This window comes from Microtus ochrogaster, chromosome 18 (genome assembly GCF_000317375.1).
Source record: "Microtus ochrogaster isolate Prairie Vole_2 chromosome 18, MicOch1.0, whole genome shotgun sequence".
NCBI lineage: Eukaryota > Metazoa > Chordata > Mammalia > Rodentia > Cricetidae > Microtus > Microtus ochrogaster.
Window position 1 is genome coordinate 7,717,121 of NC_022020.1, and position 25,624 is coordinate 7,742,744.

The 25,624-nt window shown below is 40.6% G+C and overlaps 1 protein-coding gene across 3 annotated transcripts in view; it reads right to left on the reverse strand.

The window, feature by feature from the left end:
- Znf521 (zinc finger protein 521) overlaps positions 1 to 25,624 on the reverse strand; it is a 288,933-nt gene that overhangs the window by 113,867 nt on the left and 149,442 nt on the right. For 2 of the 3 annotated variants that reach the window (XM_026783544.1, XM_005355779.2), the window contains one exon: positions 15,093 to 15,177. In XM_026783544.1, the coding sequence (XP_026639345.1) occupies positions 15,093 to 15,177 (85 nt within the window). The remainder of the gene's footprint in view (positions 1 to 15,092; positions 15,178 to 25,624) is intronic. The other variant, XM_026783543.1, reaches the window with a different exon arrangement.

The following is a 25,624-nucleotide window of genomic DNA, read 5'->3' on the forward strand; positions in this document are numbered from 1 at the left end:
ATGATTGGTATTCAATCACTAATTCACCACAAAGACAAACCAAGGCTTTTGGATGATTAAAGACGGGAGGGTTACAGCAAACAACTGGACTCGGGGTGCAGTGTGACAGTCTTTGCCGGTCTCACCTTGCATTTCTGCCGTGCCAGGGCATTTCAGCATAGTAATGCAACGGCCTGGGACGTCGGAGGCAGAGAAATAATGTCAAAAGCAATTCTTCACATTCGGATCCCACCACATCATGTGCAAATAGTGAACTTAAACAGGGAAATGCAATTTGCTCCTTCCAAAGTATCCATTTTTATCTCTTATGAAGAGATGAAGCCACATCCATTTCTAACGCCTCAAGGTAAAGAGGATGGCATGAATCATAAGTGCAGAGAATGTCTGAAGGATTTAGAAGCAATCTTTTCATAATATATCTTTGGGTGAGGAAGTGGAGTTATGAGTTACTCAAAATTCATAAAGATTATTAAGTTTCTATCCTCACAGAAGAGACGCCACCACTGTATCTCCGCATTACACTGTCAGTGCTCCAGCCCCAACTACCCAGAGTCTGGTTTCGGTCCTAGACGTTCATCTATTATATGGCATTAGCGCTTTGCAGAATAAAATAAAGGTTCCATTGCCTTCCAAACCAAACAACAACAACACCAAAACAAATTGCTTCCACGGGAACCAGCCTACGGCTGCTGGATGTACTGGATTCCCGCTCCTCGCCCTATCAGCATTCCTTCATGTAAGTGATTGTAGCAGGTAAGTAAGTTCCCATTTCAGCACCTTGCCTGGAGATTATCAGCTTGTGTGTTTGTGCCTGCTGGGCTATTTGAATGATTACCCTAGCCCCCAAAGCCCTCAGCAAGGACTGGTTTTGGACCCAAGGCAGTGACCCTTCACGGTGAGGAGTCCTCCTGAACCACAGTCAGCTCTCCTGCCTGATGAATTTCCACCCACCAGCTCATCTCAACGCAGCCTATGGGCTTCATGGCTTTCCTCCTTTCTCTTCACTTAAGTCTATGGGAAGTTATGAAACATATTTTTCTAGTCCTCCCAGGAGCAAGGCCAGGTTCACAATTTGACCTCTGAAACACAGCAGACAGCCTGATAGAGCTGAGCCTCCGTGCTCCCTGCCTGGCCTGTACAAACCATAACACGGAGCATGGAGCAATGTGACTTATGGGAAATGACAGGCGATGGATCAGTAGGGGGAAAATAATGGGATTTAATCACGTGAAAGTATTGCAGGCACAGAGTTCCCTTGCAGCAAGCTGTCCAGCACAGGTGAGAGCAGGCATGGAGGAAGCTAACAACCTCAGGTCACTAGTGGTATTCTTTTAATCAGATCAGGTGCCAGTATGCTGGCAACGCCCAGAGACTCTGCTGCCCTTCAAGTTGTGTCTCTTCCAAATAATTTTAAGCAAACACATGAAAACATGTATAAATTCCAGAGATGTCTTCCGTGTGTGAGAAGCCTATCCAGGGGCCAGTCAGGTTCATGTGGAAGACTGTCACGGACTAATTAAGGACACTGCTGACCCCGCAATCTTATTTCCACACTTTCCAGCCAGAGGGCTGTGAAGGGGCCCCAATGGGGCGTTTCTATCTGAAACCCAAGGGCACCCCCTCACCCAGTGACAGGAGAGGAGACACAAGCGCTTCAATTATCCTGGTATGGAAACACATGCCAGCCCTCTTACGTTTGCCATCAGGAGGCACAGCTACCGCTCATCGACTGAATCTTATTCCTTCTTGCGCTCTCCTATGCATTCATTAAGAAGGCCATTCAGAGGCAAAAACAATGAGCTCTTTAGACAGAAGGCAGCAATTCAAAAACTGCAAAACTTCAGCTTTCAAAAATAGCCCGAGTGACCTCTTGCAGTACTCTGACCACTCCACAGCAAGCAGGAGGCAACCCCTGTGATGAGCCGATTCTGGCAAAGTTTCTCTTCACAGATGATGCACAGCTTAAGCTATAATGAGTTTTTGGGTTACAAATGCTGAACACATTAATATTCCTTGATGATAATTATCACAGTATAAGCACCTTTCCCAATGTGAGTAGCATAAAGCAACTGAAGCAGCATTTTTACTACATTTGAAACAAGCTGGAAAATGGGATTTTCTACTCTTGTAACCCGAGGTCAACATACATCAAGCATTGCATATTAAACACACCTATATATGAAGCCCACCTAGTCATCTTTACCATTTGTTTCATGTATACATAAAGTCATCTCCTTTATCCAGTATCTCTAATAAAAACCTTCATTCAGGCATCTATGTGATATACATAATCACAAAACAACATGGATTTCCTCTCCATCATCAGGATTCTTATGTTTCTATGTTTCTGCTTACTGAGATCAGAGGGCATGCCCTACAGATGATACGTGTATCTGTGCAGTCTGAATGAATTCTGTGGCCACTGGCTGCATATAAAACAGGAGGGAAACTAGGGCTGAACACATAGGCTCTGAGACGAACCCAGGCCACCCAGCCTCCAAAGCGGAGCCAACCCCAGCTTTCCTTTCCACCTTCAAAGCTGAGGATGCGGCAGAGCTGAAGGGTCTGTGCGAATGCCAAGCTACTGCTCCAAGAGGGCAGAGTGACCTCAGCATCGCTGAAAACTCCTACAAACTAATGTGCATTCCAAATTAAAAGGGCAATTAATATTTAGGTAATAACCATCAAACATTACCTGAAGATGCCCTACAGCACACTGTATTTGTGTACAGGAGTAATAACACACCCAAAACAGTTGCTGGAAAGGCTGGTTCTGTGTACTCTCCACAGTGTGACTGGCTAATCCAGACTGAATGGATTATCAATTGATTTTCTCTCACTTTTCCTGCTTTTGTTCCCCTTATCAAATGAAAAAAAAACAAAAACAAAAAAAAAAGGAGAGAAAGGAAAAAAGCACAGACACTCCCCATAGGGCTCAGCTGATGTTTGGGAGGCTTACAATAATCAGAAGAGAGCGCTCTCCGTTTTGGTAGGCGATGGTTCCATTTTCACACTCACTGTCAATCTCACACACTTGTGATTTACCGTGACAAAAATGAGAGTCAGTCTCAACTCTTAATCCGGCACCATGAACGGATTTATGTTCTGTGGTGTAGATCTGTTGAACTCACTGGTATCATGTTAGAGTACACTTTATTTAGAAAATACACCACGCTACAACTGCTTTGAGTTCTCGAATATTTTTTTTACTTATGTGCTGCAAAAAAATAGCTTAAAATCCCATTTAAAAAGATGCTAAGGTTCTTTAACAGTGCTCTTGGCTTGTTAGATGCTACACTGAGAGATGCAGAAGCATGGCACACAGAGCCTCCCTCCCCTTCTGAACTTGATGCTGGCGCTTGTTTTGAACACCCTGCAAGCCCATTCATCAGGAGAATTGATGCATTTTTAAAAGTCCTCATTTACTAGCAGATAAATGTGCTTAGAAAATCTTTTTTTTTAGTGGAGAAAGGACTGAAAACCTATTCGGTTTTTACTGTAAAAATTTTGCTTTATTGTGCCTAGAAAAAAAAAAAGGCATTTAAAAGGCCCTTTAAAAACAATGTGTAAGGGTTAGTGTTTTTGAGTATAAGGAAGTAGGATATAGCTTTAATTCATCAGAATATAAACATATCAAAACAAAACAACAAATTACCGTGTCCATCAAATCTGGAAATAATATCTGAAATCCAAGTCATATAATTAGATTGCCCATTCAGAATGTTGATTTTGACTGTGAAATTTTTAATTAAAAGTTTTAATTAAAATGATCTCACAAGTAAAAAAAAACCACATCACACAGTGAAATTAAACAGACACAGTGTCTATAGATTTCAGTGTTGACTATGACATGGTTGGAGGGTGACTTCATTTGCAGCTACCGTGAATGACTGTTCCAACAAGTTAAGCTTATTTTTGCTAACCTGTTACAATATTTCTAGCTAAAATTATGCCTTGAAAAATTAACATTTACTCGTTGACAATGGCTAGAAAAGCAGGATTCCCCCCTACCACACACACACACACACACACACACACACACACACACAAAAGATAGCTCTCTTCTTAAAAACATATGCTATAGTGTGGTTTAAAGAACAGCCCTTCTCCTAGAGAGCTGCGGAGGGGCACTCGGAGTCAACACCCTGACAATATCTGTTCACTAGTCCTCAGTGGAGACACTCGCTTTGGAAAATGGCTTGTGGTGACTTACTAAATTCAAGCCATTTCAATTAGTATTACTGCACATTAAAAATTAATTGCATTACTGAGTGGATTAAGGTTTAAATTTCAATTCTACGCTATGTGCCCTAGAAATGACAGCTAAAAATCAATGCTCCTAGGCCCACAGTCGGAAGTGTGTATGGTCGGATAGCGTGGGACTGGCGTCATGGCCATGCAGTTTTAACAGACTTGATGGTTCAATTGAAGGTGTGTCAGTTCTCTGTCTCGATTTGTGGCTTGAATGCTGCAGACTCAGAGGAAGAAAACAGCTGCACTAAGATGTATCAGCCACACGAAGAGTTGGGAAAACCAGTCACAGACACCATGTTTCTGACACTAAAGGGATTATCAGAGACCCAAAATTCCTACCTAACTATACAGAGTCCAAACCTGAAGAGTCCTTCATAGTGCTCTTCAGGTAGCACACAGACCCCTGACTTCAACACGAGTTGGCTTCCTATTAGTTTGTAGAACACAGGTAGGATCAGAAAATAAGGGAAATCAATTTACAGCATTTACTAGAAAGGGGGATATATACCAAAGATAGGCATGGCTCACAGCAAACCCGGTGCAGGAATAAATCAGGAATGTGCTTCGGTGCTGGGTCTTAACTAGGGACAACACGGAACACTAATGAAATGGAAGTAAAATCATGTAGTAGAGAAAGGAGAAAGACAACTGAGAGAAAAGCAAAGACACAAAGTTCAGCCACGAGGAGGCTGGGGTGATATTTTGTTTTGAGGGGTACTGTAACAATATTGATCAAGAAATATTGGTCTTGAACCAGTTATGTCATTGGATGAGTTCTGTGAATTATTAAAGGGTTTTGGGGAGGGGCACATCAGGATGGTCACCGCCATCCACTCACTAGAGAGTAATGGCATCTGCATACGAGGGAAACCTGGGCCCTGTTTTCCTCACCACCCACTCTTGTAGGAAGCTGAAGGGAATGACAATACAACTGGACTCAGTAGAGTCAATCACTATCCATAACGAACACAGAGCCACCTGGACTATCTGGCTCTGAAACTGAATGGTGATTGGTATGATCATCAGAGAAGAAAAGGGATGTCTGCCTTATTCTTCAAGCTCCCCTGCACAGTGCATCAGTGTCCAACAGCAAGTCAGGCTGTGAGGGAGTCAAGAAGATGGGATGTAATAACAACAATAAAAAGAATAATCTGGTACAAATGGACCCCAAGGTGTAGTAGGCTTCCCTCTGTGACAATCACCCTTCACTGCAATTTAGTGATGTGGCTTCATTACAATACCGCATACAAAGGGGCAACACACAGAGCCCCAGTGGTGCTACTCAGCAGCACCAGGCACAAGCAACCCCAGCAGCCACTGCTCCTGGGACAAAGTCAGACCACTCCAAAGTGAGTAGACTTGGGAAAAAAAAAAGCAAACAAAATAAAACACTGAATGGAGGTGTGGCCGGGATATAGCACGGTACTGGGTCTTGGAGAAAGAGAAGAAAAGATTAGCAGGGGAAGCATGTTTCCTTAGTGAAATATTACAGGGATAGCAAATTAGTCTGAATTAAACATCCATTGGAGGCATAACAACGTGCAGCTTGGTTAAAGGGGGAGGAGAAAGAGCACACAGCGCTTCCTGTTTGGAAAACATAAATAGGTTCACTGAGTCCTATTTTATCCTCCATGAAATGAACAGAAACAATGGTTTGAGGTGAACAGCCTCACTGCGAATTCAAACCCACATTGTTTAAAAGTGAGAATGACTGCTTCTCTAATTCTTGCCTGCTGTAGCCAGAGGTCTGAGTCCTCAGTCAGGGCTCACAGGAGGCTGAAGCGAGGTGTTGAGGGGAAGGAGGAAGATGCTCTTCAGCAAGGATCATTGAGTATGTCATTGGTTAATTCTTGCTCTATGCTCCTCATTAGCATGACTCTCAAGTTTCTGGTATCATATCCGAAATATTAAGACATAATAACGGCGAAGGTGCAGATAATTGGATATTAACCAGAACATACTTGACTGGGCAGGAGGTAGAGCCCTGCTTAAACTAATCCTGAAACATATTAATCACCAATTAATGAAAGGGTTTCAAATTCATTTTCTATTATAGAACACCTCCGAGTAGCTAAGCTTTTTCTAACAAATGAATTGGAATAACAGGGTAGAAAGAAAGAGGAGATACAGTACAGCCATCTGGTGATGCCTTGAACTAAGGTATTACAGTTTGTTGTCAGAGGGTCATGAAAACTGCAGTAAAAGCCCTGATTGCTCTTTACAGAGTCTGGAGCAACAAAGAGAGGGTGTGCTCCAAAGTCCAGAGGCCTCGCAGAAATTCCAAATGTACATATCTCTTTCAGTAGCAGAACTTTGGCTAAATATTTTATCAGAAGGCTGTCGTGCTATTATTTAAGTCTTCCAGCCCAGATAGGTCTGCAGTTTTCCAGATGAACCTCAGATGTACGCTCCAACCACCAAAACACTGGATAGGAGCTCAGAGAGCTGCACAAAGATGGGTACCACACACAACAAACTGGGGCAGGAATAAAGAAGCAGCGTGCTAAGGTGCTGGGGCCAGGTCTAGAGAGGACAGCAGAGCCCCTCTGACATGTAAATAAAGCGACACAGAAGAGAGACAGAACAGACAAAGGCGCACAGACACAGTTCTGCTCTGGCCTCTGACCTACCTTGGTGACCTTTTCAGCTCTTTTCTAAAATTTCTAGGAACATTCAAGTTAGAGAAATAGCTAGAGAAGGGAATGCAAAGAGACCTAACAGGTTATCTGCCTTTAGAGATTCTAATGTCTTTCCATTTTTAAACGTGGAAAAGGAACATTTGCCTCTGAGAGGAAACGGTGTGTGTGTTGCTGCAGAGCCGCTGGAGCGAGGCGCATGCCTGCTTCCCGCCTTTGTAGGCTGAACTGGATAGAAGGAGCGAGAAAACTTAGCAGAGATTATTTTCTCCCAATTCTGTTGTTTGTTGATTTTAATGTTAATAACTCTTAAATAAGCACTCAGGGCAGAGGAACTGAGGCAGGCTGGCAAGTGGGCCCTTTTATCAACAATTTTGCCCCAGAAATACACAAACAGTCCAATAGCTCTTCATTAGCAAACAAATCAACAAGTGCTATTTTAATGCATGACTTTGTTCCTTCTCTGTGGGGACCTTAGTTGAGAGAGTGATGTACAGTACAGAGAAAGGAATCATCAGCCACAGTGTCCCTGGGCTCTCTCCATTGAGGACTTTGCAGCCTCTGCTTAAAGAGTGCATTTAATTGACTGATAGACAGTAGCTTCTTTGTTCGCAGAAGACAGCGAAGTAATGGCAGCTTGAAAATCGTAGCATCTATGGGGTCTCCTGAGACCAGTAACAGGGGGATATGTGTCAGGAATAAATAAATAATCTAATTATTAAGCCACTTCCTGTCAAGTTAACTCCAATTTGTTGGCTTTTGAAGGCAACAAAACGAGGCATTTTTCCTCATTATGCTTCTCTTTTTATACCAGTGGTAATCACAGGCGGATTAAAGGGTGCCTGATTGGTTTTTTTGTCAAGGATCTGAGAAGCAGCCAACAGTACAGAAAAACAGAGTTGGGGTTAGAAGAAATTTCATGCTTGTCTCCTTTCCAGCTCCTGAACAGCCCACACGGCTGCCCCATACGGTGCAGCCAGCTGTACAGCAAATGTGTACCCCTCCAACTGAGGCCTACCGGGCCACAGGCGCCATCCTGAGAGCTGTGAGATACCTTGCAATCTTGGCAGGTAGCTACTGCTGTCATAGGCATAATTCTAAAGGTGACCTACGAAACCCCGTCAGCGCTCCAAATGCAACAATATGAGCAGCTGAAGTTCTATACCCACTCTCCACATTGGCTCTCCCCTCCTTTGTTTACTGCGATCAGCAGCCCCGCAGCTAAGAACGAACTTACAGAAATGGGTCGTCAGAGACCTTTTCTCTGGCTGGGTGAGACGGGCTCTGTGGAAATAGGTCAGCATGCATTTGTGCAGCATGCAGCATGCATGTGTGTAGGATCCATTGTGTGGGTGTGCTTGAATCCAACAGTGTGGAGGGACCTCTTTTTATTTATTACTGGTGAGTTTCCTTGCCCTCCGTTCAGAAATGTCCTGCAAACTTCGTATGGCATAGACGACAGAAGTCAAGGGCAAGGAAAAAATGAGACGCAGAAGCACAGCCACGTGACACTGCCCATGCACTCTGTAGAACCCAGGAGGCCGGGCTGGCAGTCATGCTGCCCGAGAGCGAGGCTCTTCCATGGCCCTGTAAAGGGCATCATGTCCTAAGAGGTGACAGCAAACTCAATTGTGAGTCTGTCTTCAGGCTCAGGCAAACCCTCTTTCCTACAGCAAATTGCACAGGGAATGTCTAGGAGGCTTTGTTTGGGGCTAGTAAGTCAGAACCTGCAGTAGCTGCTAAGGTGTTTTAATCTTGTAAGTCTGCTAACACACATAAGGATATACACCAGGATTTGTCTTCCAACAGCACCAAGCAGAAGCCGTACACAAAGTCTGTCACCATGAATCTCTCGGACTGCAAAGAACTCGGGGTGCTTGGGAAGATGCTGCCTAATTCCAAAGACTACTTTTCTTTTCAACTGACCTTGCTTTTAGGAAGGCAGTTGAAAGCCAAGGCTCGGTGCGTTCCCACAGTCCTCCACTCCTGGCAAACAGTGTAGCTATATTGTATTTATGCTAGTTGATGTCCTTTCTGAATACATCTTGAATTTTTGTTAAATTGCGCAGATAATTAAAGCCTCTTCATATTTACAGTCCGCTTCATTGGTATCGTGAATTCTGTTTTCACTTACTGTCTGCAAATCCCCTCTCTGAACAATTTCAAACTAAGCAATAACACTTCATTTTACATAAGTTTTATCTGATGTCCCCATACAGAGCAGCCAGCTGTACAGCAAATGTGTGGGTCTCAAACTGGGGCCTACCAGGCCACGGACTCCATCCTGAGATCTATACGGCACCTTGCTGTCACTGGCAAGCTCTCCCAGCTATCACTGTGGCCACGGCTCAACATTGCACACAACTTAAAATTATCTGATTATTAGAATTTGTGGCCCACACTCCATTTTATCCTTTATTTAATCTATCCCCCGATCACACATTGGTTTAAATGTTTTGGCTGGTTTACAGATCATGCAGCCATCTGCACAGTAGGTGTGACATCATTTTTTTTTAGACAAAAGTTAACATTACAAACAAAGATAAAGTCATCTGAAATGCCTTGGTGTTTGTTATTCTGCCTAGCTCACTTGGACCAACTCTAAGAAATAAATAGAATTATCTGTGTAAATCGATGAACATCTATGAAAAACAACACCCAGCAGAACGCTGAGCTTGCTCCATTACCTACGTTAATATCCTGACAGCTGAGGAGAGATGACCTGGCCCACTCCTCATCTCTCCTGTACAGATGGCTATTAAAGAGAAAGTACCCCTTTTGTATGGCCCATGCAGAAACCCTTTATGGGCTTTTCAAATAAGCCAGCATTGCCCACATGAGGGTAGCTTTCTCTTGCCATTAAACTGCCCAGATTTCATCTTTTTTAATCCAGCTCTTGATGAAAGAAGCCAATATTTCCTCATATGCAACATCAAATGCTTGATTTCTTAATTCTCCGAACTTTTAAGTAACCAAATGAAGATTTTTTTTAATTCAATAATCTCCTTTAGAGTCAATGTAAATCATGGCTCTAGAGAATACCAATGATTTTCCTTAAAATGGTATGGGTGGTCTCTCCCTCACATACGTGTATGTGTGCTCATGTGCACATGTGTGTGCACACAGACAGAAATACATTTATATTCCACATATATTCATACCTATAGACACTACAACAAATTCCTCTTTATTTATTGTTTTTACAAGTGCCAATGCAGACAGAGAGTTTAAAGTAAAGCATAGCTCTTTGACTTTCTAGAAGAGATCAAGATATATTTAATTATTTCCGTCAAAGTCAAGTAAAATCTGAAGCTAGTCTAGACCCCTGTGTTTTAGGTTTTGTCTCTTTTAAAGCAAGAGCTCTCAAGTTGAAATGCTTCAGTGATGGCACGGAACACTACACCAGACGTTAACGATTACTCGGAAAGCAGTCCATCCAGTGACAAAAAGAGAAGGAAGGAATGTCTTTTGTCACCTTGGGCATCAACTAAATTGCAAGACATATGAACACCACTTGCTATTATACCAGACTAAAATGCCACTGATTCCTCCAAACTGATTTATGCATTCTTTTTGTCATGGCATTAGCAAAACACAGCAGAAGCTCCATGGCATCTAGGGCACATATATTCCTGCATGCATAACACATGCTCCATGCTATATGGGGCACATATATTCCTGCATGCATAACACATGCTCCATGCTGTATGGGGCACATACAGTCCTACATGCACAGCGCATGCTCCATGTCATATGGGGCACATATATTCCTGAATACATAGCACACTGTTGAGTCTCTTCGCAATTTTAAAAATACTTATCCATAAGACACTGAGTATTAGAGACCTGGATAAAAAGTCAATATCTTTGCATTGCTCTTTTCAGACAAGCTATTATTTATGATGCCAAATTCCACTGTAGCTTTTCTAAGATGTAAATATATTTTTTCCTAAAATGCTAGCTAGCACTACTAACTATTACATCTGATTTTTTTTCAATTCGTTTCACAAAATGGGTATTATGACTCCTTACATGTAATTATTACAATACAATCTTATTATCAATGTGAAAATATAAATGAAACAAAAGAAAATCTATTTCTAGGTAGATCTTTCAAAGTAATTCATAGGAAAATGATCTGTAGTTACTCCTTTCATAGTCTATCCACGAACTCTGAAGGGAGGGTTGGACATGGCCACAACTATGTCCTGACTACTTCTCTCCCAAGTTCACAGCGGCAGCAACCATTCCAAGGACAATGGCCCACCTCCCCTTCGGTCACTTCTTTGTCGAGCTGACTGGCCCTTCACGGTAACATGCTGCCAGTTGCCCATCACCAGCCACTCACATTTTGCTCACTGTGTTTCATGAGACAGTTGTTTGTAGCTGTTTGGAACACATTCATCCCTTTAGGGATTTATGTGCTCATTGCAATGCCAACCTCCATAGTGAACGAAATTTCTTTCTAACTAAAATAGATAATTAGAGGCTGGTAATTATTGGTCAAGAATTATCAGAGTGAAAAAATTAAGCTCCTCATAAACAGCTTTTGGCAGTGGCCTCTCTTTACACCATCCCAGGCCTAGCAGCCCTTCTTCCAAGCACTTACACATTCAATCCGCTATGGCTGAGCCTCGTAATTTTATATGAGCCCATCCCTTCATGGGGTTAAATACATTTAGATTTCCCGGGTCTGTCTCTTCGTTGTTAATATGTACCAAATAATAGTAACCAGAAATCGCACAGAGGAAAATAACAATAAATCTTTACTACTCGATAGGAAGAGAAGGGTAGATATACATTAAAAGTCATGATGCATAATGGCTTCTTTTGGGATTCTAAATGTATGGTCAAAAATTAACAAAGACTATGTGAAAAGAAGAGAGGAGGACAAAAAAGTTCTCATTTACCACAGACATTAGCCTTCCCCCCAAGAAAGCTGTTAAAACATTTGGTAGTTCACTCCTTTCCCCAATCTCTCCCTCACTCTTTGAGAATGTGTATGTAAAAAAGAAAAAAAATCCCTAAGTAAATACTAGTTATATATATATATATATATATATATATATATTACATATATATGTATATTAGCAAAACCATGTTAAAATGTGGTAAACAGAAAAGATTTTATTTTTTCCTTAATAGGCATATGCCAAGTCCCTGGCACATTTTATGAAATAATTACTCTGCAATTGAGATTATATGTCCACACCTAGCGACAAACAGCATGTAAGGACGCCTCCCTTACGTATGTGGTGGAAACATCAATGATTTCCTTTCGCAAATGTCCATCATCAATAGCATGAAACTAGTACGCTCAGAAAGAGGACAATTGGACATTGCCTAAAAAACCTATGCACTCCCCCAGAAAGATGCAAAGGGCTTAGCTACAGGGGAACATTAAGTCACAGTTCACTGGGGACATCTGCAGACCTCGTTTTCTACCAGAAGACACGGTTCTTCCTCCAGACTGATTGTAAAGTGAAATCTGCAGAAATACTAGCCATCCTCTTAGCCAAGTAAGAGGCTTTTCAGACAACCCCTAATCCCTCTTCCCCTACTAAATGTCTAGTTCAGATTATTTTTTTATTAGATAAAAAATACACACAGAAACACAATCTAAAAATACCTAGCCTCAATGGAGGTATTTTAGCCAACAAAATAATGCTGCCTGCCTCATTTGAAAGACTAAGTATCACACTGGGATTCTAAAAGGGGCATCTTGGCCTTGTGGCTCCCTCCTGTTTCACTTTTCCTCTCTGGATAGGAGCAAGGGGTTTAAGAACTTGGATGCCTGGTCAACAGACAGAGCAATTAAGTGGAGGCTTTTCACTTTGTTTAGAGTGCAAGAGAATCACGTATTATTAAAAATAGCCTGAATATTAAATAATCAGGCCCTTCATGTAAGGGAAAGGGATTTGCTTCCCTGATAAAAGGTGAACTGTTAATGCTCAGATCCCAAGGGGAGGTGAGAGCCATATTAATCCACTATTAGAGAGAGGGAAAGCACTAAGATGAGAGGAACATAAGACAAATACGAAGAGAAGCAACTGAAAAACAGAAAAAGATGAGGCAGGGCAGACTGATGGCACAGACAAAAAGACAGGGAAACTGGAGAGCCGAAAAGATCTCTTAACGCTCCACGTTCAAGCCAGACCCCACTTGTGGAAAAGCCATTAACACTGTGGTTGAGATGCATCCTACGTGCTCATCTGCATGGTGGATGAAACAGAAACCCAGAAAGGAGCTTTACACTGAAGGGGTCTGGACAGGAGCAGGATCCACTACACAGTCTGCAGCCAGAAGATCTGAAAGCCAAGGCTAAGGAAACTACCATGGGTAGAATCACCCATGACCACCAAGCAACACTGAAGAAACACGGGATGGGTAAATATGAACGGTTGTCATTTGGCAGGGAACATTTACTTTTTTTCCTGTCCTTTTCTCTTAAGAGGAAAACAAAATGTAATTTTGGAGGTTCACACAGAGCACTTTTTTCAGGATTCTGAACAGGAGGCAATTTGCAAGGAACATTCTGAGAATCCCTTCCATACTGTGATTATCTTCTGCAGGCTTATGATGGCCTTATAATACTATTCTGCCATGATAAAGAATATATTAATTTAATGCATAAAAATCACTAATAGCCTTCACACTCAAACATAGCAAATGAAGAGATCAAATGATCAATGCATAAACCGTGTCATGTATATGATCCAGTTTCCAGTTAATATTTTAGTTTTTTAAAATCAATAACAATCATCTATAAAGTCTTATCATTTAAAAAAAAGCTAAAGCTATTGAAAAACTATTAATCACTTTTCCAACATGTTTCTTAATTTATCTTCTCTAGTTTAGACAAAAACATTGCAAGTTCTGCTATGGCAATTTTCCTGTGCTGGGGTTAGAGTAACCCTAAAATGTACATGCTTCCATTCTTAAAGCACTGTTCCTTGGCTGTATGATACAAATTAGTCCCCCTAGAAATAAATTCTATATCTAAAGTGTTAAATTTTCCTTCCTATCTTACAATGTTTCTTATTAGCTAAATGTAAGGTTAACTGGACTTTAAAATATACTTATTTATGTATATGTAAAATATACTTATTTATGTATTTATAAATTATGAAATAAAAACACATGTTAGCCGGGCGGTCTAATCCCAGCACTCGGGAGGCAGAGACAGGCAGATCTCTGTGAGTTCGAGACCAGCCTAATCTATAAGAGCTAGTTCCAGGACAGGCTTCAAAGCTACAGAGAAACTTTGTCTCGAAAAAAAAAAACAAACAAACAAACAAACAAACAAAAAAAACTCATGCACTCATGTTATAAAAATACAAAGGAGTAACAAAAATAGTACAAAATAATAGCAATTGTCATTTTCTAGTAGCAAAAGATGTGCTTGATAAAGTTTAATTGTCTGATAAAATTCTTAGCATTGTTACTAAGTGCTTATCAAATTAAAAAACAGACACTAACCCCTAAGGAATTCATGGATAATGGGACAATATGAGTAGGTGAAAATATTGTTGTTTTAGTTCTAGCCTATCTAGTAAATGCACTACCCTAAAATCACTGGCCTGGAGTAGCTTCAGATATCTTTTCCCTAACCACTTTTATAAAGATCTGTGGAAAATTTGGTGGGGAATTAAAAAATGATTACTGAATTATTTACGTGATCTTTATGATCATGATTATTTCCAGGCTGTTGAAACCATACTTATAAAACTATTTTATGGCAATTTAAATTATTTATGTTTCCCCATCACAAAAACCCACCACTTTGGATTTTGATACAAAGATGCTTAAGCAACACACAGCAGTGCCATTATCATAATAACTTCTGAAATTAAAACCTGTCTAAAACTCTATGGAAAGCTAACATCCAGTTCATTAACCATTCCTGTTAGTTTTCAATAATGCAAAAATGATTAGAAGTTTAATTTGTTAATCACCTGTGCTTTGACTGGCAGAACATAGATAATCCTCTGCAGAAGTCTAAACTAGCCCTCACAGAAAATAAAACATGCTAATGCCTTACCAGGTCTAATAAGAGGAATAAAAAAAATCAATCATTCCTAGGTAAGCCATTGATGGTAGAACAATTAATTCATCTTTAAAGCTTTTAATTACATAGGCGCTGATTGATGTACATGCATACCAGAAAAACAGATCAGTAATAAGGGGCAGAGACTCACTTACCAATCATGTGATTTGCCACATGAACCTGTATGTCCCATTCGTTGTAGAAAACCATCTGACACTTGATGCACTGGTACGTCTTCTTCTGAGAAAACAAGTATAAACAGGGTGACTTAGACATGCATGTCTAACTGCTCCCACTCAAAACAAACTAAAGACAAATATCTGACCACAGAGTACTCTTTCCAAGATATTGGTTTTGTCTATGTGGCTGATTAAAATTCTGTGGATTTCTCACACAAATACCATGCGTTTCTTATTAAGACTCTGAGAGTTGACAGCCATACCAGAGGTTGATCTATGTATAAGAAACAAAAACACCATATTATGAAATAATACCATAAAATAATATAAATGCTCTTAAGCTCAAAAACAGACACTAGTATTTTAAAATGTCTATAACAAAAGGCTCAATTTCAAAGATCAATGTCTTTGAGAATCAGATACAGTTTAATTCTGACCAAAGTCATGGCGGTAGTTGCTTCCACAAATGAGGAAGTGAAATGACTAGTAAGTTGAGGTTCATAGCATTTTAGACAGTGGAGCTAGGGATATGGCTTGACAGTTAAGATCACTTGCTGCTCTTTCAGTGGACCCAGGTTCAATTCCCATCACCCACATAAACAGTCACCACTGTCTGTCACTCTAGTTCCAAGGGATTGGCCACCGTCTGGCCTTAGGGCACCTGTCACTAACATCGTGCACAGACATACATGCAGGCAAAATACTCACACACATATAATGAGTATCATTCTTTTAAAATGATTTTTTATCCAAAGTCTGAAAGGCAGGTAATGCTTTTGAGATTCTAATTCATTTAAATATGTACTTCTCTTTTTAGGAAGTTGTATCAGAATAAACATGACAGTCCAATGAAATAGATGGATAGAGTGTTTAAGATAATCTTTAGGGTATACGCAAAACTGAGCCTCAGAGGAAGGAGAAAGGTGGGCCTGGTGCCATCGTGACACAGAAGTGAGAAGAGAAGGAAAATCTCTTCAGACTCAAATGAGGCGGCCTGGTAAAGCAGATAGTGTGGGCTGGTCCTTATTATCAGTTTCAGTGCATCCGGGGGACTCGATAATTGAAGGTTGGTTTGCTGTACAGAATACACCATCCTGTACATTTCTTTGCAATTAAAGACCATTTACAATTAAAGACCACGCTGAAAACTTAAAACTACTATGATGAAACAAGAAACTATGAGATCTCTCAAATATGAGAAAATTATACCTGTAAAACTGCATACATGATGTGTGTTATAATCATTCCCATGAGATTAAACTTTCACATGCAGTCATACCACAGGTTTTACTCATGGTATTAATAGGAAATATGAATTATAAATTATAATTCATTTTGAAGGGTTCAAGTTGTTTACGGGATAAAAAAATAAAGTTAATCATAAAAATAGTATAATTTTACTTGGAATTAAAAGAGATAAATACTACAAATGTCAAATTTCCTAATTGTTAAAATCTACGTAGTATTTTCTTCTACAACAATGGGCATTATACCTTGCAAACCATGGGAACTCAGGCGTGTCTCTAATCCAGGTGTCTAAATAATCCAAAGGTCTATGCACATGAGAATACACTGGACTGAATGCACTGAATCTAAAGCTACCCAGGGCATCAAACACCCTGACAATCAAGAAGAAAGACTTACTGCATGGAGCTGTCCCCTAGATCCTCTGACGGTGACGTACAGAGCGACATGTGCTGTGTAAATAACAGCCATCCCGTTTGTAACAGTATTTCCCTTTAGAACTAGTTAGAAAATATTTCTTGCTCCCTGATGGCCTACATTATATATTGTTTATTAGCATACCTCAAGCATCATTCCTGATATGTGACCTTGCTGAAAAACAACGAAACATAAACTTAATGGCTAGACTTTTCTCTTGTTATCACAGGAAAGCACAGACCATGTGGAAAACTGTCTCCGAGCGCGATGACTGATGGGCGTGTGGCTGGAATCTACTCGGGGTGCTCTTTTCTCCTCCTCCACTAATAAAGAATAAAACCAGTAGAAAAGCCAAGGTAATAAAATGCCAGCACTTCTGACTATCTTCAGAATGAACTGGCGTATCTGAAGACCGCTCTAAGTTTCCTCTCACTGAAGAAAATGCTCTGGTCACTACTGATAATCCGCACAGCTAATTCTCTCCACCTTGCAGTGTCTAAAATGTTTTCTCCTGCTTTATATCGACATGGCCATGTTCTTAGATATATACACTAAACCTACAGTTAGAGGGAAGTATAAAGCAAGGTACCATGCCTTAACTACTCCAGCACCATCCATCTCAGCATACTCCCCAGATTTCTCAAAACAAAGCCATGATATTCAAATGGAGGTGTGCTAAAAACGGTCCAGTGAAAACCATGGTGAAAATTCATTTTCACCTTCCAGCTTTTAGGATAGTAGATTTAAATGGCCTGTGAAGTACTTCTCATTACAAGAGATTCTTTTCACAATGTTTGAGAGCACTGCACACCTGCACACCACCCTCTAAGCAAGAGATCTAAACAGTGAGCCTGATCCTTGAAGAGCTCCACATAGCGGAGATTCCCAGGGACTCACCCCTACTTCTAGGCCCCTTTCATTCTCCCCTGCTTTCAACCACTGCTCCCAGCCCAGGCTGTGGCTATAAAGAGCAGGACGAATCCCATGTCTAATACATTACATTAGACAGTTACATTAACCCCCTTTCAGTCTGAGAATAGAGACCCTTCACAACAGACTCCTGAATGGCTTTCCAACATGATACCCTCCCTCCAGTCACTCTACCAAACAGAACCCCAAGTGAAGTCAGAAGCCTGAGGGGTGACCTGATGCTGCACAGTGCCAGAGGACTGTCACCTCCCTTAGGACAACTGCTTCCATTTATATAAAAGACAACAACAAAAAAAGGCAAGGAAGATAATTCCTCTTAAAAGCAGGTGAAGTAGAAACAGAACTTCCATTGTTTGGGCCCCAGATTGGCCTTGATCAACGCTTAGGTTGTCAATTTACTTGAAATGCTAATTTAGTACCATTTTTAAAAGAGACTTTTTTTTTTCATTAGCCTTTTTAAATGTGCTGCTTGGGAGTGGGATTGTCATTTCCTGATTGTTCTCTTTTGTTTTCTGATACTGATAGATGTAATTATCAAGGATACAACTTTTTTCTAGCACCTCATTATTTTTGATTGATTTTGAGAACAATTTAAACGTGCCTCTTTGACATTTTTGTTTTCAGCTATACTCTGGTTAAGGTATTCAGAGACTTTCAGAAAAGAACATCTCGTAAGTAAAAAAAAAAAATGATTAAAGATCTCTAATAACGTATAGTAGAAAAATTCCTTTTTTGATTAACTCTATTTCCCTCTACTTGATCTCTGCCCTGTTAGCTTTTAGACTACATTTATGTTACTAAATTAAAAAATTATGAATTTATAAAAGATTATTTTTTAGAGTTGTAGATTGCTTTGATTTTAATATAATAATTACATTAAAAAACCAGTGAGGCCATAGTCACCCTCAAAGACAGAAACCAATCTCAGTTGCCACCATGACTATTAGATACGTCTCTAAGTATGATGTCCCCTTTTGCAGATCGCCCTTCCTTTCTTTTTAATTGTTGTGAAACAGAATCTCCCTGGACATCTCAAGCTGGATTCAAACTTAACATTCTCCTCTTCAGCCTTCAAGCACTATGATTACAGATGTCTGCCAACACCTGGTGATGTAAATTTCTGTTTCTGACAACTGGCAATCAAAGGGTCAGAAACAATTGGCTTTTCCCCTTTCCAGGGGGGAATTTAGTTTGTGAGGTCTTGGTCATGGATGTTTAAGCAAGAAATCAAAACAAAGAAACAAGAAACAAGAAAAAAAAAAGGTAGACAGAAATGCTGTAATGAGAAGCCGCCACTCTGCAGTGGTCTGGGTAAGCATTAGTAGCTGCTGGATACTCAGGAGAGAAAGGGACCTCTGCGTCCCTGAAAGGATGATACCTGAAACAACCTTCAGAGCCAACAGCCTAGTTCTTAGCAAATATAAAGACAGAAGAATAAACATGGGCCTGAGGGCTGGGCAGGGAGGGGAGGGGCGCAACACATCACCCACAATATACTCTTAGAGAACTGGGCTATTACCTTTAAAATATCCAGGTCACAGGAGGAGAAAGGTGACTATTCCCAGGTGACCCAGAAAAATTTCTTCACTGAATGTAACATAAGAGGTCTGACTTGGCGGTGAAGTATCTGCGCCAACTAGGGAAGTGTGGTCACCATCTGGTGATTAGGTGTTATTAGGGGCTACTGGGTATCTGCCTAGAGTGGAGGATGGTAAGGTATGCAATGGGCAAGGTCCTTTACATCAGGAGAATCGCACGCACATATAGAGGTGAAGTGGTTTATTTGTATGATTTTTTACTCTGTTCCCTCCCAGTCACTTTAACATAGTTCTGGCAGGTAAATCTGAAATCCCATTTTAGAAGCAGGCTCTCCTTCCTGTGGCGCACACTAGCTTTGACACTATCAGAGATGATGGGAAACAGGGCAAAATAAGGAAGGACTATTTCTGCTGCCTTGGTCTCAGGTCCCCAATGATCACAGACCCTTCTCCGAGACTTACATTGTAGAACAGGTTCCAAACTCCTGCAGTTCATTGCAGGAGTTATCTATTTTCTCTTAATATTCTGTCGTTTTAACACCCTATTTCAACTATGATCTTATTTCAATACTAAAAGAACAGTTTCAACCTGAGATCTTATGAAAGCCTTCTCATTAAATTAATATAGTTATTAGGTCTCTGCAAACTTTGTCCAGAACCTTCTACGTGACCAACACTGGAGCCTCTCTACCCTGCTCACATATATCAACTGCTGTTCTCTACCTGCCTTTAGAAATTGGTACGAACACCTGAATTCTGACGCAGGGAATCCTGCCCTAACACAAGCTACTGGTTTACAGGGCTGTCTGGTCAAGAGTCATCTCTACCAAAGCTTCAATTCAAGGGCCAGCTTCTGTTGCTAATTTTAGATATTCAAATACTCTTGGCTTTTTCGTGTTTTCCTGAGCTTAAATTTGCTTAAAATGCTGTCAGTCTTCTTAGTGGGAATTGCAATCTTTGTAAACTACCAAGCCTACCAAGAAATAGTTATCTTTGTAGACTATCAAACCTACACCTCATTTCCAACTTTGTCAGTCTGTCACTTTTGGTGCTCCCCCCCCCCACCCCATTCATCCAAGTCTTGATTTGAAGCCCACTTGGAGTGAATGAGTTTTGCCATTACCTCTCTGATGTTATGCCAGTCTGCTGGACCTGAGCCTCACAGAGTGGCATTTCCTGTGTACCTGCCCTGCTGCAGGATAGAGGACACACAACACGCTCAATTTAAAATCAGAAACCCGCCTCTTTTCCTGCTCCTTTAACTCTCTAGCTGAAAAACTCATATACTAAATAGTGATCAACAACGGAACTTTTTTTCCAATTTCTTGTCAAGAGAAGGAAATCGTCCTATTGCTGCTTTATTTATTCGCTTATTGTTGATTTATTTACTTGTGCACATATGCCTGTCTGGAGTGCACGGGCCTGAACTCAGAGCCACATGGACACTAAGCCAGCACTCTGTCAGTGAATTACCCCAGAGCTCCTCACCTCGGTCTAGTTTAAAAAGCAATGCTGAAAGTTAAGGATGGTGGCACACAGTACAATCTCACTACTCAGAGGCCAGAGTTCAAAGCCAGGGGCTGGAGGAAGGGCACAATGGTTAAGAACACTGGCTGCTCTTCCAGAGGACCCAGATTCAATTCTCAGCACCCACACAGTGACTCATCTGTAACTCGGGTCCCTCAGGAATCTGATGCCCTCTTCTCTCTTCCAGGACAGCAGACATGCATGTGGTACACACTCATATAGCTCAATAACACCTATACAAACAAAATAAATAAACAGGAATTTAAAACCATCCTGGATTATACAACAATGGTATTTTAAAAATTTTTAAGATAGATAAATGAATAAGTGCCACATTGGCCTTGTCTTATAAGTAGGACTTAATTTAAAGTCCCACAGACCTGCAGGCCCTTGCCTTTGGCCTCAGTGTCATACTCAGTTTCTGTGCCTCAAGGATGAAGGGTAGTTTTGCATTTGACTTTGTCTGCATGGCTTCCTGTGTTTCCGTTTCATCACCATTACTCCATGTTTGAAGCTTCGGAGTGTAAAACTGCAGTACCACTTGTTGTAGCCCTCAGTTTCCTTTATTTCACCAGTCTTAAGGAAGGAAAGGACAGTCTGAAATGCTGTTCGAATCCTGACAACGGGATGCTCTACAATGATGCTAAAACATACTCAGCCCAGTTATCTGCAGCCATCCTGGTTGGAAAGAAACTCTAGAATGTTCTTTCTGCAATCAGTCGCTATTTCGTGGCTTCATGGTTCAGCTGAGTGATGTCATCTAATGGCTGTGAATCTTAGCTACCTTCACTGTGAACTGAAAAAGAGTAAAGCTTACATCTTAGAGTTACATGTGAAATGAGAACTGCAGAGGCACACAGCATACGCCTACCGTGGAGCAAGCACTCAGCAGTGACTGCCTCTGCTGTTCTTTATTATGGGGATGTAATACGAGGGTACCCATGGGCACACGAGATTCCGACTGAAGGCCAGCTCTAAAGGTGGACTTTAGAAGCGTATTAATATTTCTTTCAAGTCAAACAAACAAATGACCTCTAAGAGTCCTAATCTCTAGTTTCAAAAGCTCAATAATTGATAGTATAAAGGACACCATAGTTAGCAACAGGGTGGAGAGACGGAAAGGATGAGGTTGAAGAAAATCTGTATAAAGATTCAAACCAGGCCAAGAAGACGGCTCCCTGGGTAAAGTGTTCACTATGCAAACGAGAAGACTGGAGTTCTGAATGGCAGCATAGGGAGGAATAGCAGCTCTCATGTGATTCTAGAACTTTGAAGGTGAAACAGGGCTTCCCTGAAACAAGGTCGCCAGCTAAAGTAACTGAAGCAGAGAGCTGTGGGTTCAATGAGTACCTGCCTCAGTGGAGAGTAATTGAGGAAGACACTGTGTCAACCTCCAAACACACATGAACTCACATGTATACATACCTGTATACATGTGTTCCCACACACATGTGAACACACACACACACACACACACACACACACACACTTAGGTATTAATTTACACAAAACCAGGTCAAATCAGCTAGGTGAAACAAAAAACAAAAACAGTTTTTAATGTTTATAGCAATATATATTACCATTCTAAAAACAAACATATTAGTTATAAATTATATATGGTCAGGAGCCCTTTTACTGGGAAGTATTCTGCTTGTAAGCAAATGGAAATTATGTACAATATATACTCATGTAGGAGTATAAAGGGCCAATAGCTTTGTGCCAAAACTCAATAATTTAGACATATTAAGTTAGTCTCGTTTTCCACATAATAGTGGAATTAATATGAAGTCATTCAACCCTGAGGGAAAAGTGGATGAAATGTAACACAAGCTACTGGCGATGACAAGCTTGTCCACATAACCCAACGAAAAATGGAAGCATCGTTATTGTGTAATCTTGGGGACTGGCTAGTACTTTGTCTAATGCCTGGCACATGGCAAGCATTAACAACCGAGATCTCTGAATTCAGGGAACTATAATACACTTTTGGGAAGGAAACACACAAACAGTAATGTACTCCAAGGATTTTGCCCAAAGAACATGGCAAAACAACCCAGGACCAAGCAGCTTCGTTGGTACCGTGAGTGGAGCAAGCTTCAGTCAGGTGGGGACAGAACAACACAGCCAGGAGAAGTCAGAAAACAATGCCCTAGAGGTGACCCATGATCTGAAACAGAATAATTCTCTGGAGTCTAAATCTATTCCAAAGTGCCGATCACACACCAGGCATGACGTTCATGGTCTTGTGGGGCATTTGCTAGACTGAGGAGAACAATCATTAAAAAAACAGGGTCAAAGATTGCTTCTGGCCAAGCAGCTAGACAGAAAACACGGCAGAAAGATAAAGCTTCCCCTAGTTAATAACAATCTGGACACAGGCTATTGTTTTAATTGTGTCTTCTTAAAGCATCATGGAAAAATGACTTATTTGAGCAGATTTATTTTTGACAATAAGATCTAGATCCACAAAGATTTTTTTAAAAAAATTTAAGCTACTAATTTCAAAACCAAACAATAAAAAAGTCAAACCAGTTTTTTATTTTTTAGTGGATTTTTAAAACACTAGGTAAAATGTAGTAAAACACTTTATTTCCAAATACATTTTTGATAGTCAAAATTCAGGAAATAATTGAGTCTTCAAAAAAAAAAATCAACTCAAACAACCAAAATTTTATTTGGAAGATGGAGTCATACCTATTATACTCAGCGAATATTATGGAAAAATTATTTTGGAGGTTATAAATTAAGAAATTTTGTAAAACTTAAAACTAATAAAAATAGGAAAGCAATATTTCAAATCAGTTCAAAATTAATTTTCAGAAATTTGCTTCAAACTTTGCATATTTACTTGAAATTGATGTTAGAAACTGGCTTTGCTTCTTAGGTTTCTCGCTCAGCTGAGTTACTGCCTCTTTGTCCTTGTTTCCCTAATGCATGTGTTGGTTTTCTTCTCAAAGGGGTCAGTTCACGCCCCGTCTTACCCAGGCTCCTACAGCACCTCAGGAGCTTACCTTTTCTGATCCCACTTAAAGGCAGAAGGATTCAGTGAATCTTTGTCCCAGTGCCATGACCAATCTATGTGAACCCAACGCCTTACAGCACTGTGCTTAGGACAATAAGTTGATATATTCTGTTATCACCTGAATGCTAGGCAGTCTAGTCAGTCACCCTACACCCACCATCTCCATTCAAAGGCATTTCCTTCCTCAGAATCCTTAGTCATCAGAGAAATGCAAATCAAAACAACTCTGAGATTCTGTCTTACTTCTGTAAGAATGGCCAAGTTGGCCAGTAGCCAGGCCGGAAATATAGGTGGGACAAACAGGCAGGAAGTACAGTCGAACAGAAGAAGGAAGAGGAAAGTTCTTTTGGGAGTTATGACCCAGCCACAGAGCAAGCAAGATGTGACTGCCTCGCCGCAAAAGGTGCCGAGCCACATGGCTAACATAGACAAGAATAATGAGCTAATATAAGTTATTACAGTTAATTAGAAGCCTGAGCTAATGGGCCAATCAGTTTATAACTAAGAAAAAAAAGATGGCCAAGATCAAAAACACTGATGACAACTTATGCTGGAGAGATTGTGAGATAAAGGGAACACTTCTGCATTGTTGGTGAAAATGCAAGCTGGTACAGCCCCTTTGGATATCAGTGTGGCGATTTCTCAGAAAATTAGGAAGCAATCTCCTCAAGACCCAGTAATACCACTTTTGAGTATATATCCAAAGGATGCTCAATCATGCCACAAGGACATGTGCTTAACTATGTTCATAGCAGCATTATGTATCATAGCCAGAATCTGGAAACAACCTCAATGCCCCTCGACCGAAGAATAGATAAGGAAAATGTGGAATATTTAAACAATGGAGTACTACACAGCAGAAAAAAATGACAACTTAAATTTTGCAGGAAAATGGATGGAGCTAGAAAATATCATTTTGAGTGAGGTAACCCAGACACAGAAAGACAATTATCACATGTACTCACTCATAAGTGGGTTTTAAACGTAAAACAAAGAAAACCAGCCTACAAATTACAATCCCAGAGAACCTAGACAACGAGGACCCTAAGGGAGACTTACATACATCTAATCTACATAGGAAGTAGAAAAAGACAAGATCTTCTGAGTAAATTGGGAGCAGGGGGACCTTGGAGAGGGTTGAAGGGGAGGGGAGAGGCAGGGAGGGGGAGAGCAGATAAAAATGTAGAGTTCAATAAAAATCAATAAAATTAAAAACAAAACAAAACAAAAACAAAAGGCATTTTCTATTCCTGCTCCCAATACTCCACACCACCACCTACAGCACCAGAAATCAGTCAACTGGAAGAAGCTGAAGTACAGGTTCTATTTTAAAAACACACATACACCAAAAACAGAAAGCTGAAAAAGCCAAAAGAAAATAAGCTAACTCATGAGTTAAAGTGGATAATCTGCCTCTAATTACTCGTGGCTGTGGCATGAATTTTTTGTTTAAAGCAAGTTACGATTTGCAGTGAATGTCAGCTAAACTTTTCATCCTAACTCTTCTATAAAAATTCTTATCATACAAAAAGTAGTGTATTGATGCTTTCATAAATATACAGCTGAAGAGAAATGGAAAAATCAAAATGTTTGACTTACTTTAAGCTCTATTAGACTCATCAGCTGATTATATACTGATGCCTTTAGCTTAAAAGTCACTGGAACCTCCCTTCTGCCTCATGGTAGCTATGATGATGTGTACATGGAGAGATGAAGGAGCCATGGTAGCTATGGTGATGTATGCATGGGGAGATGAAGGAGCCATGGTAGCTATGGTGATGTGTACATGGGGAGATGAAGGAGCCATGGTAGCTATGGTGATGTGTACA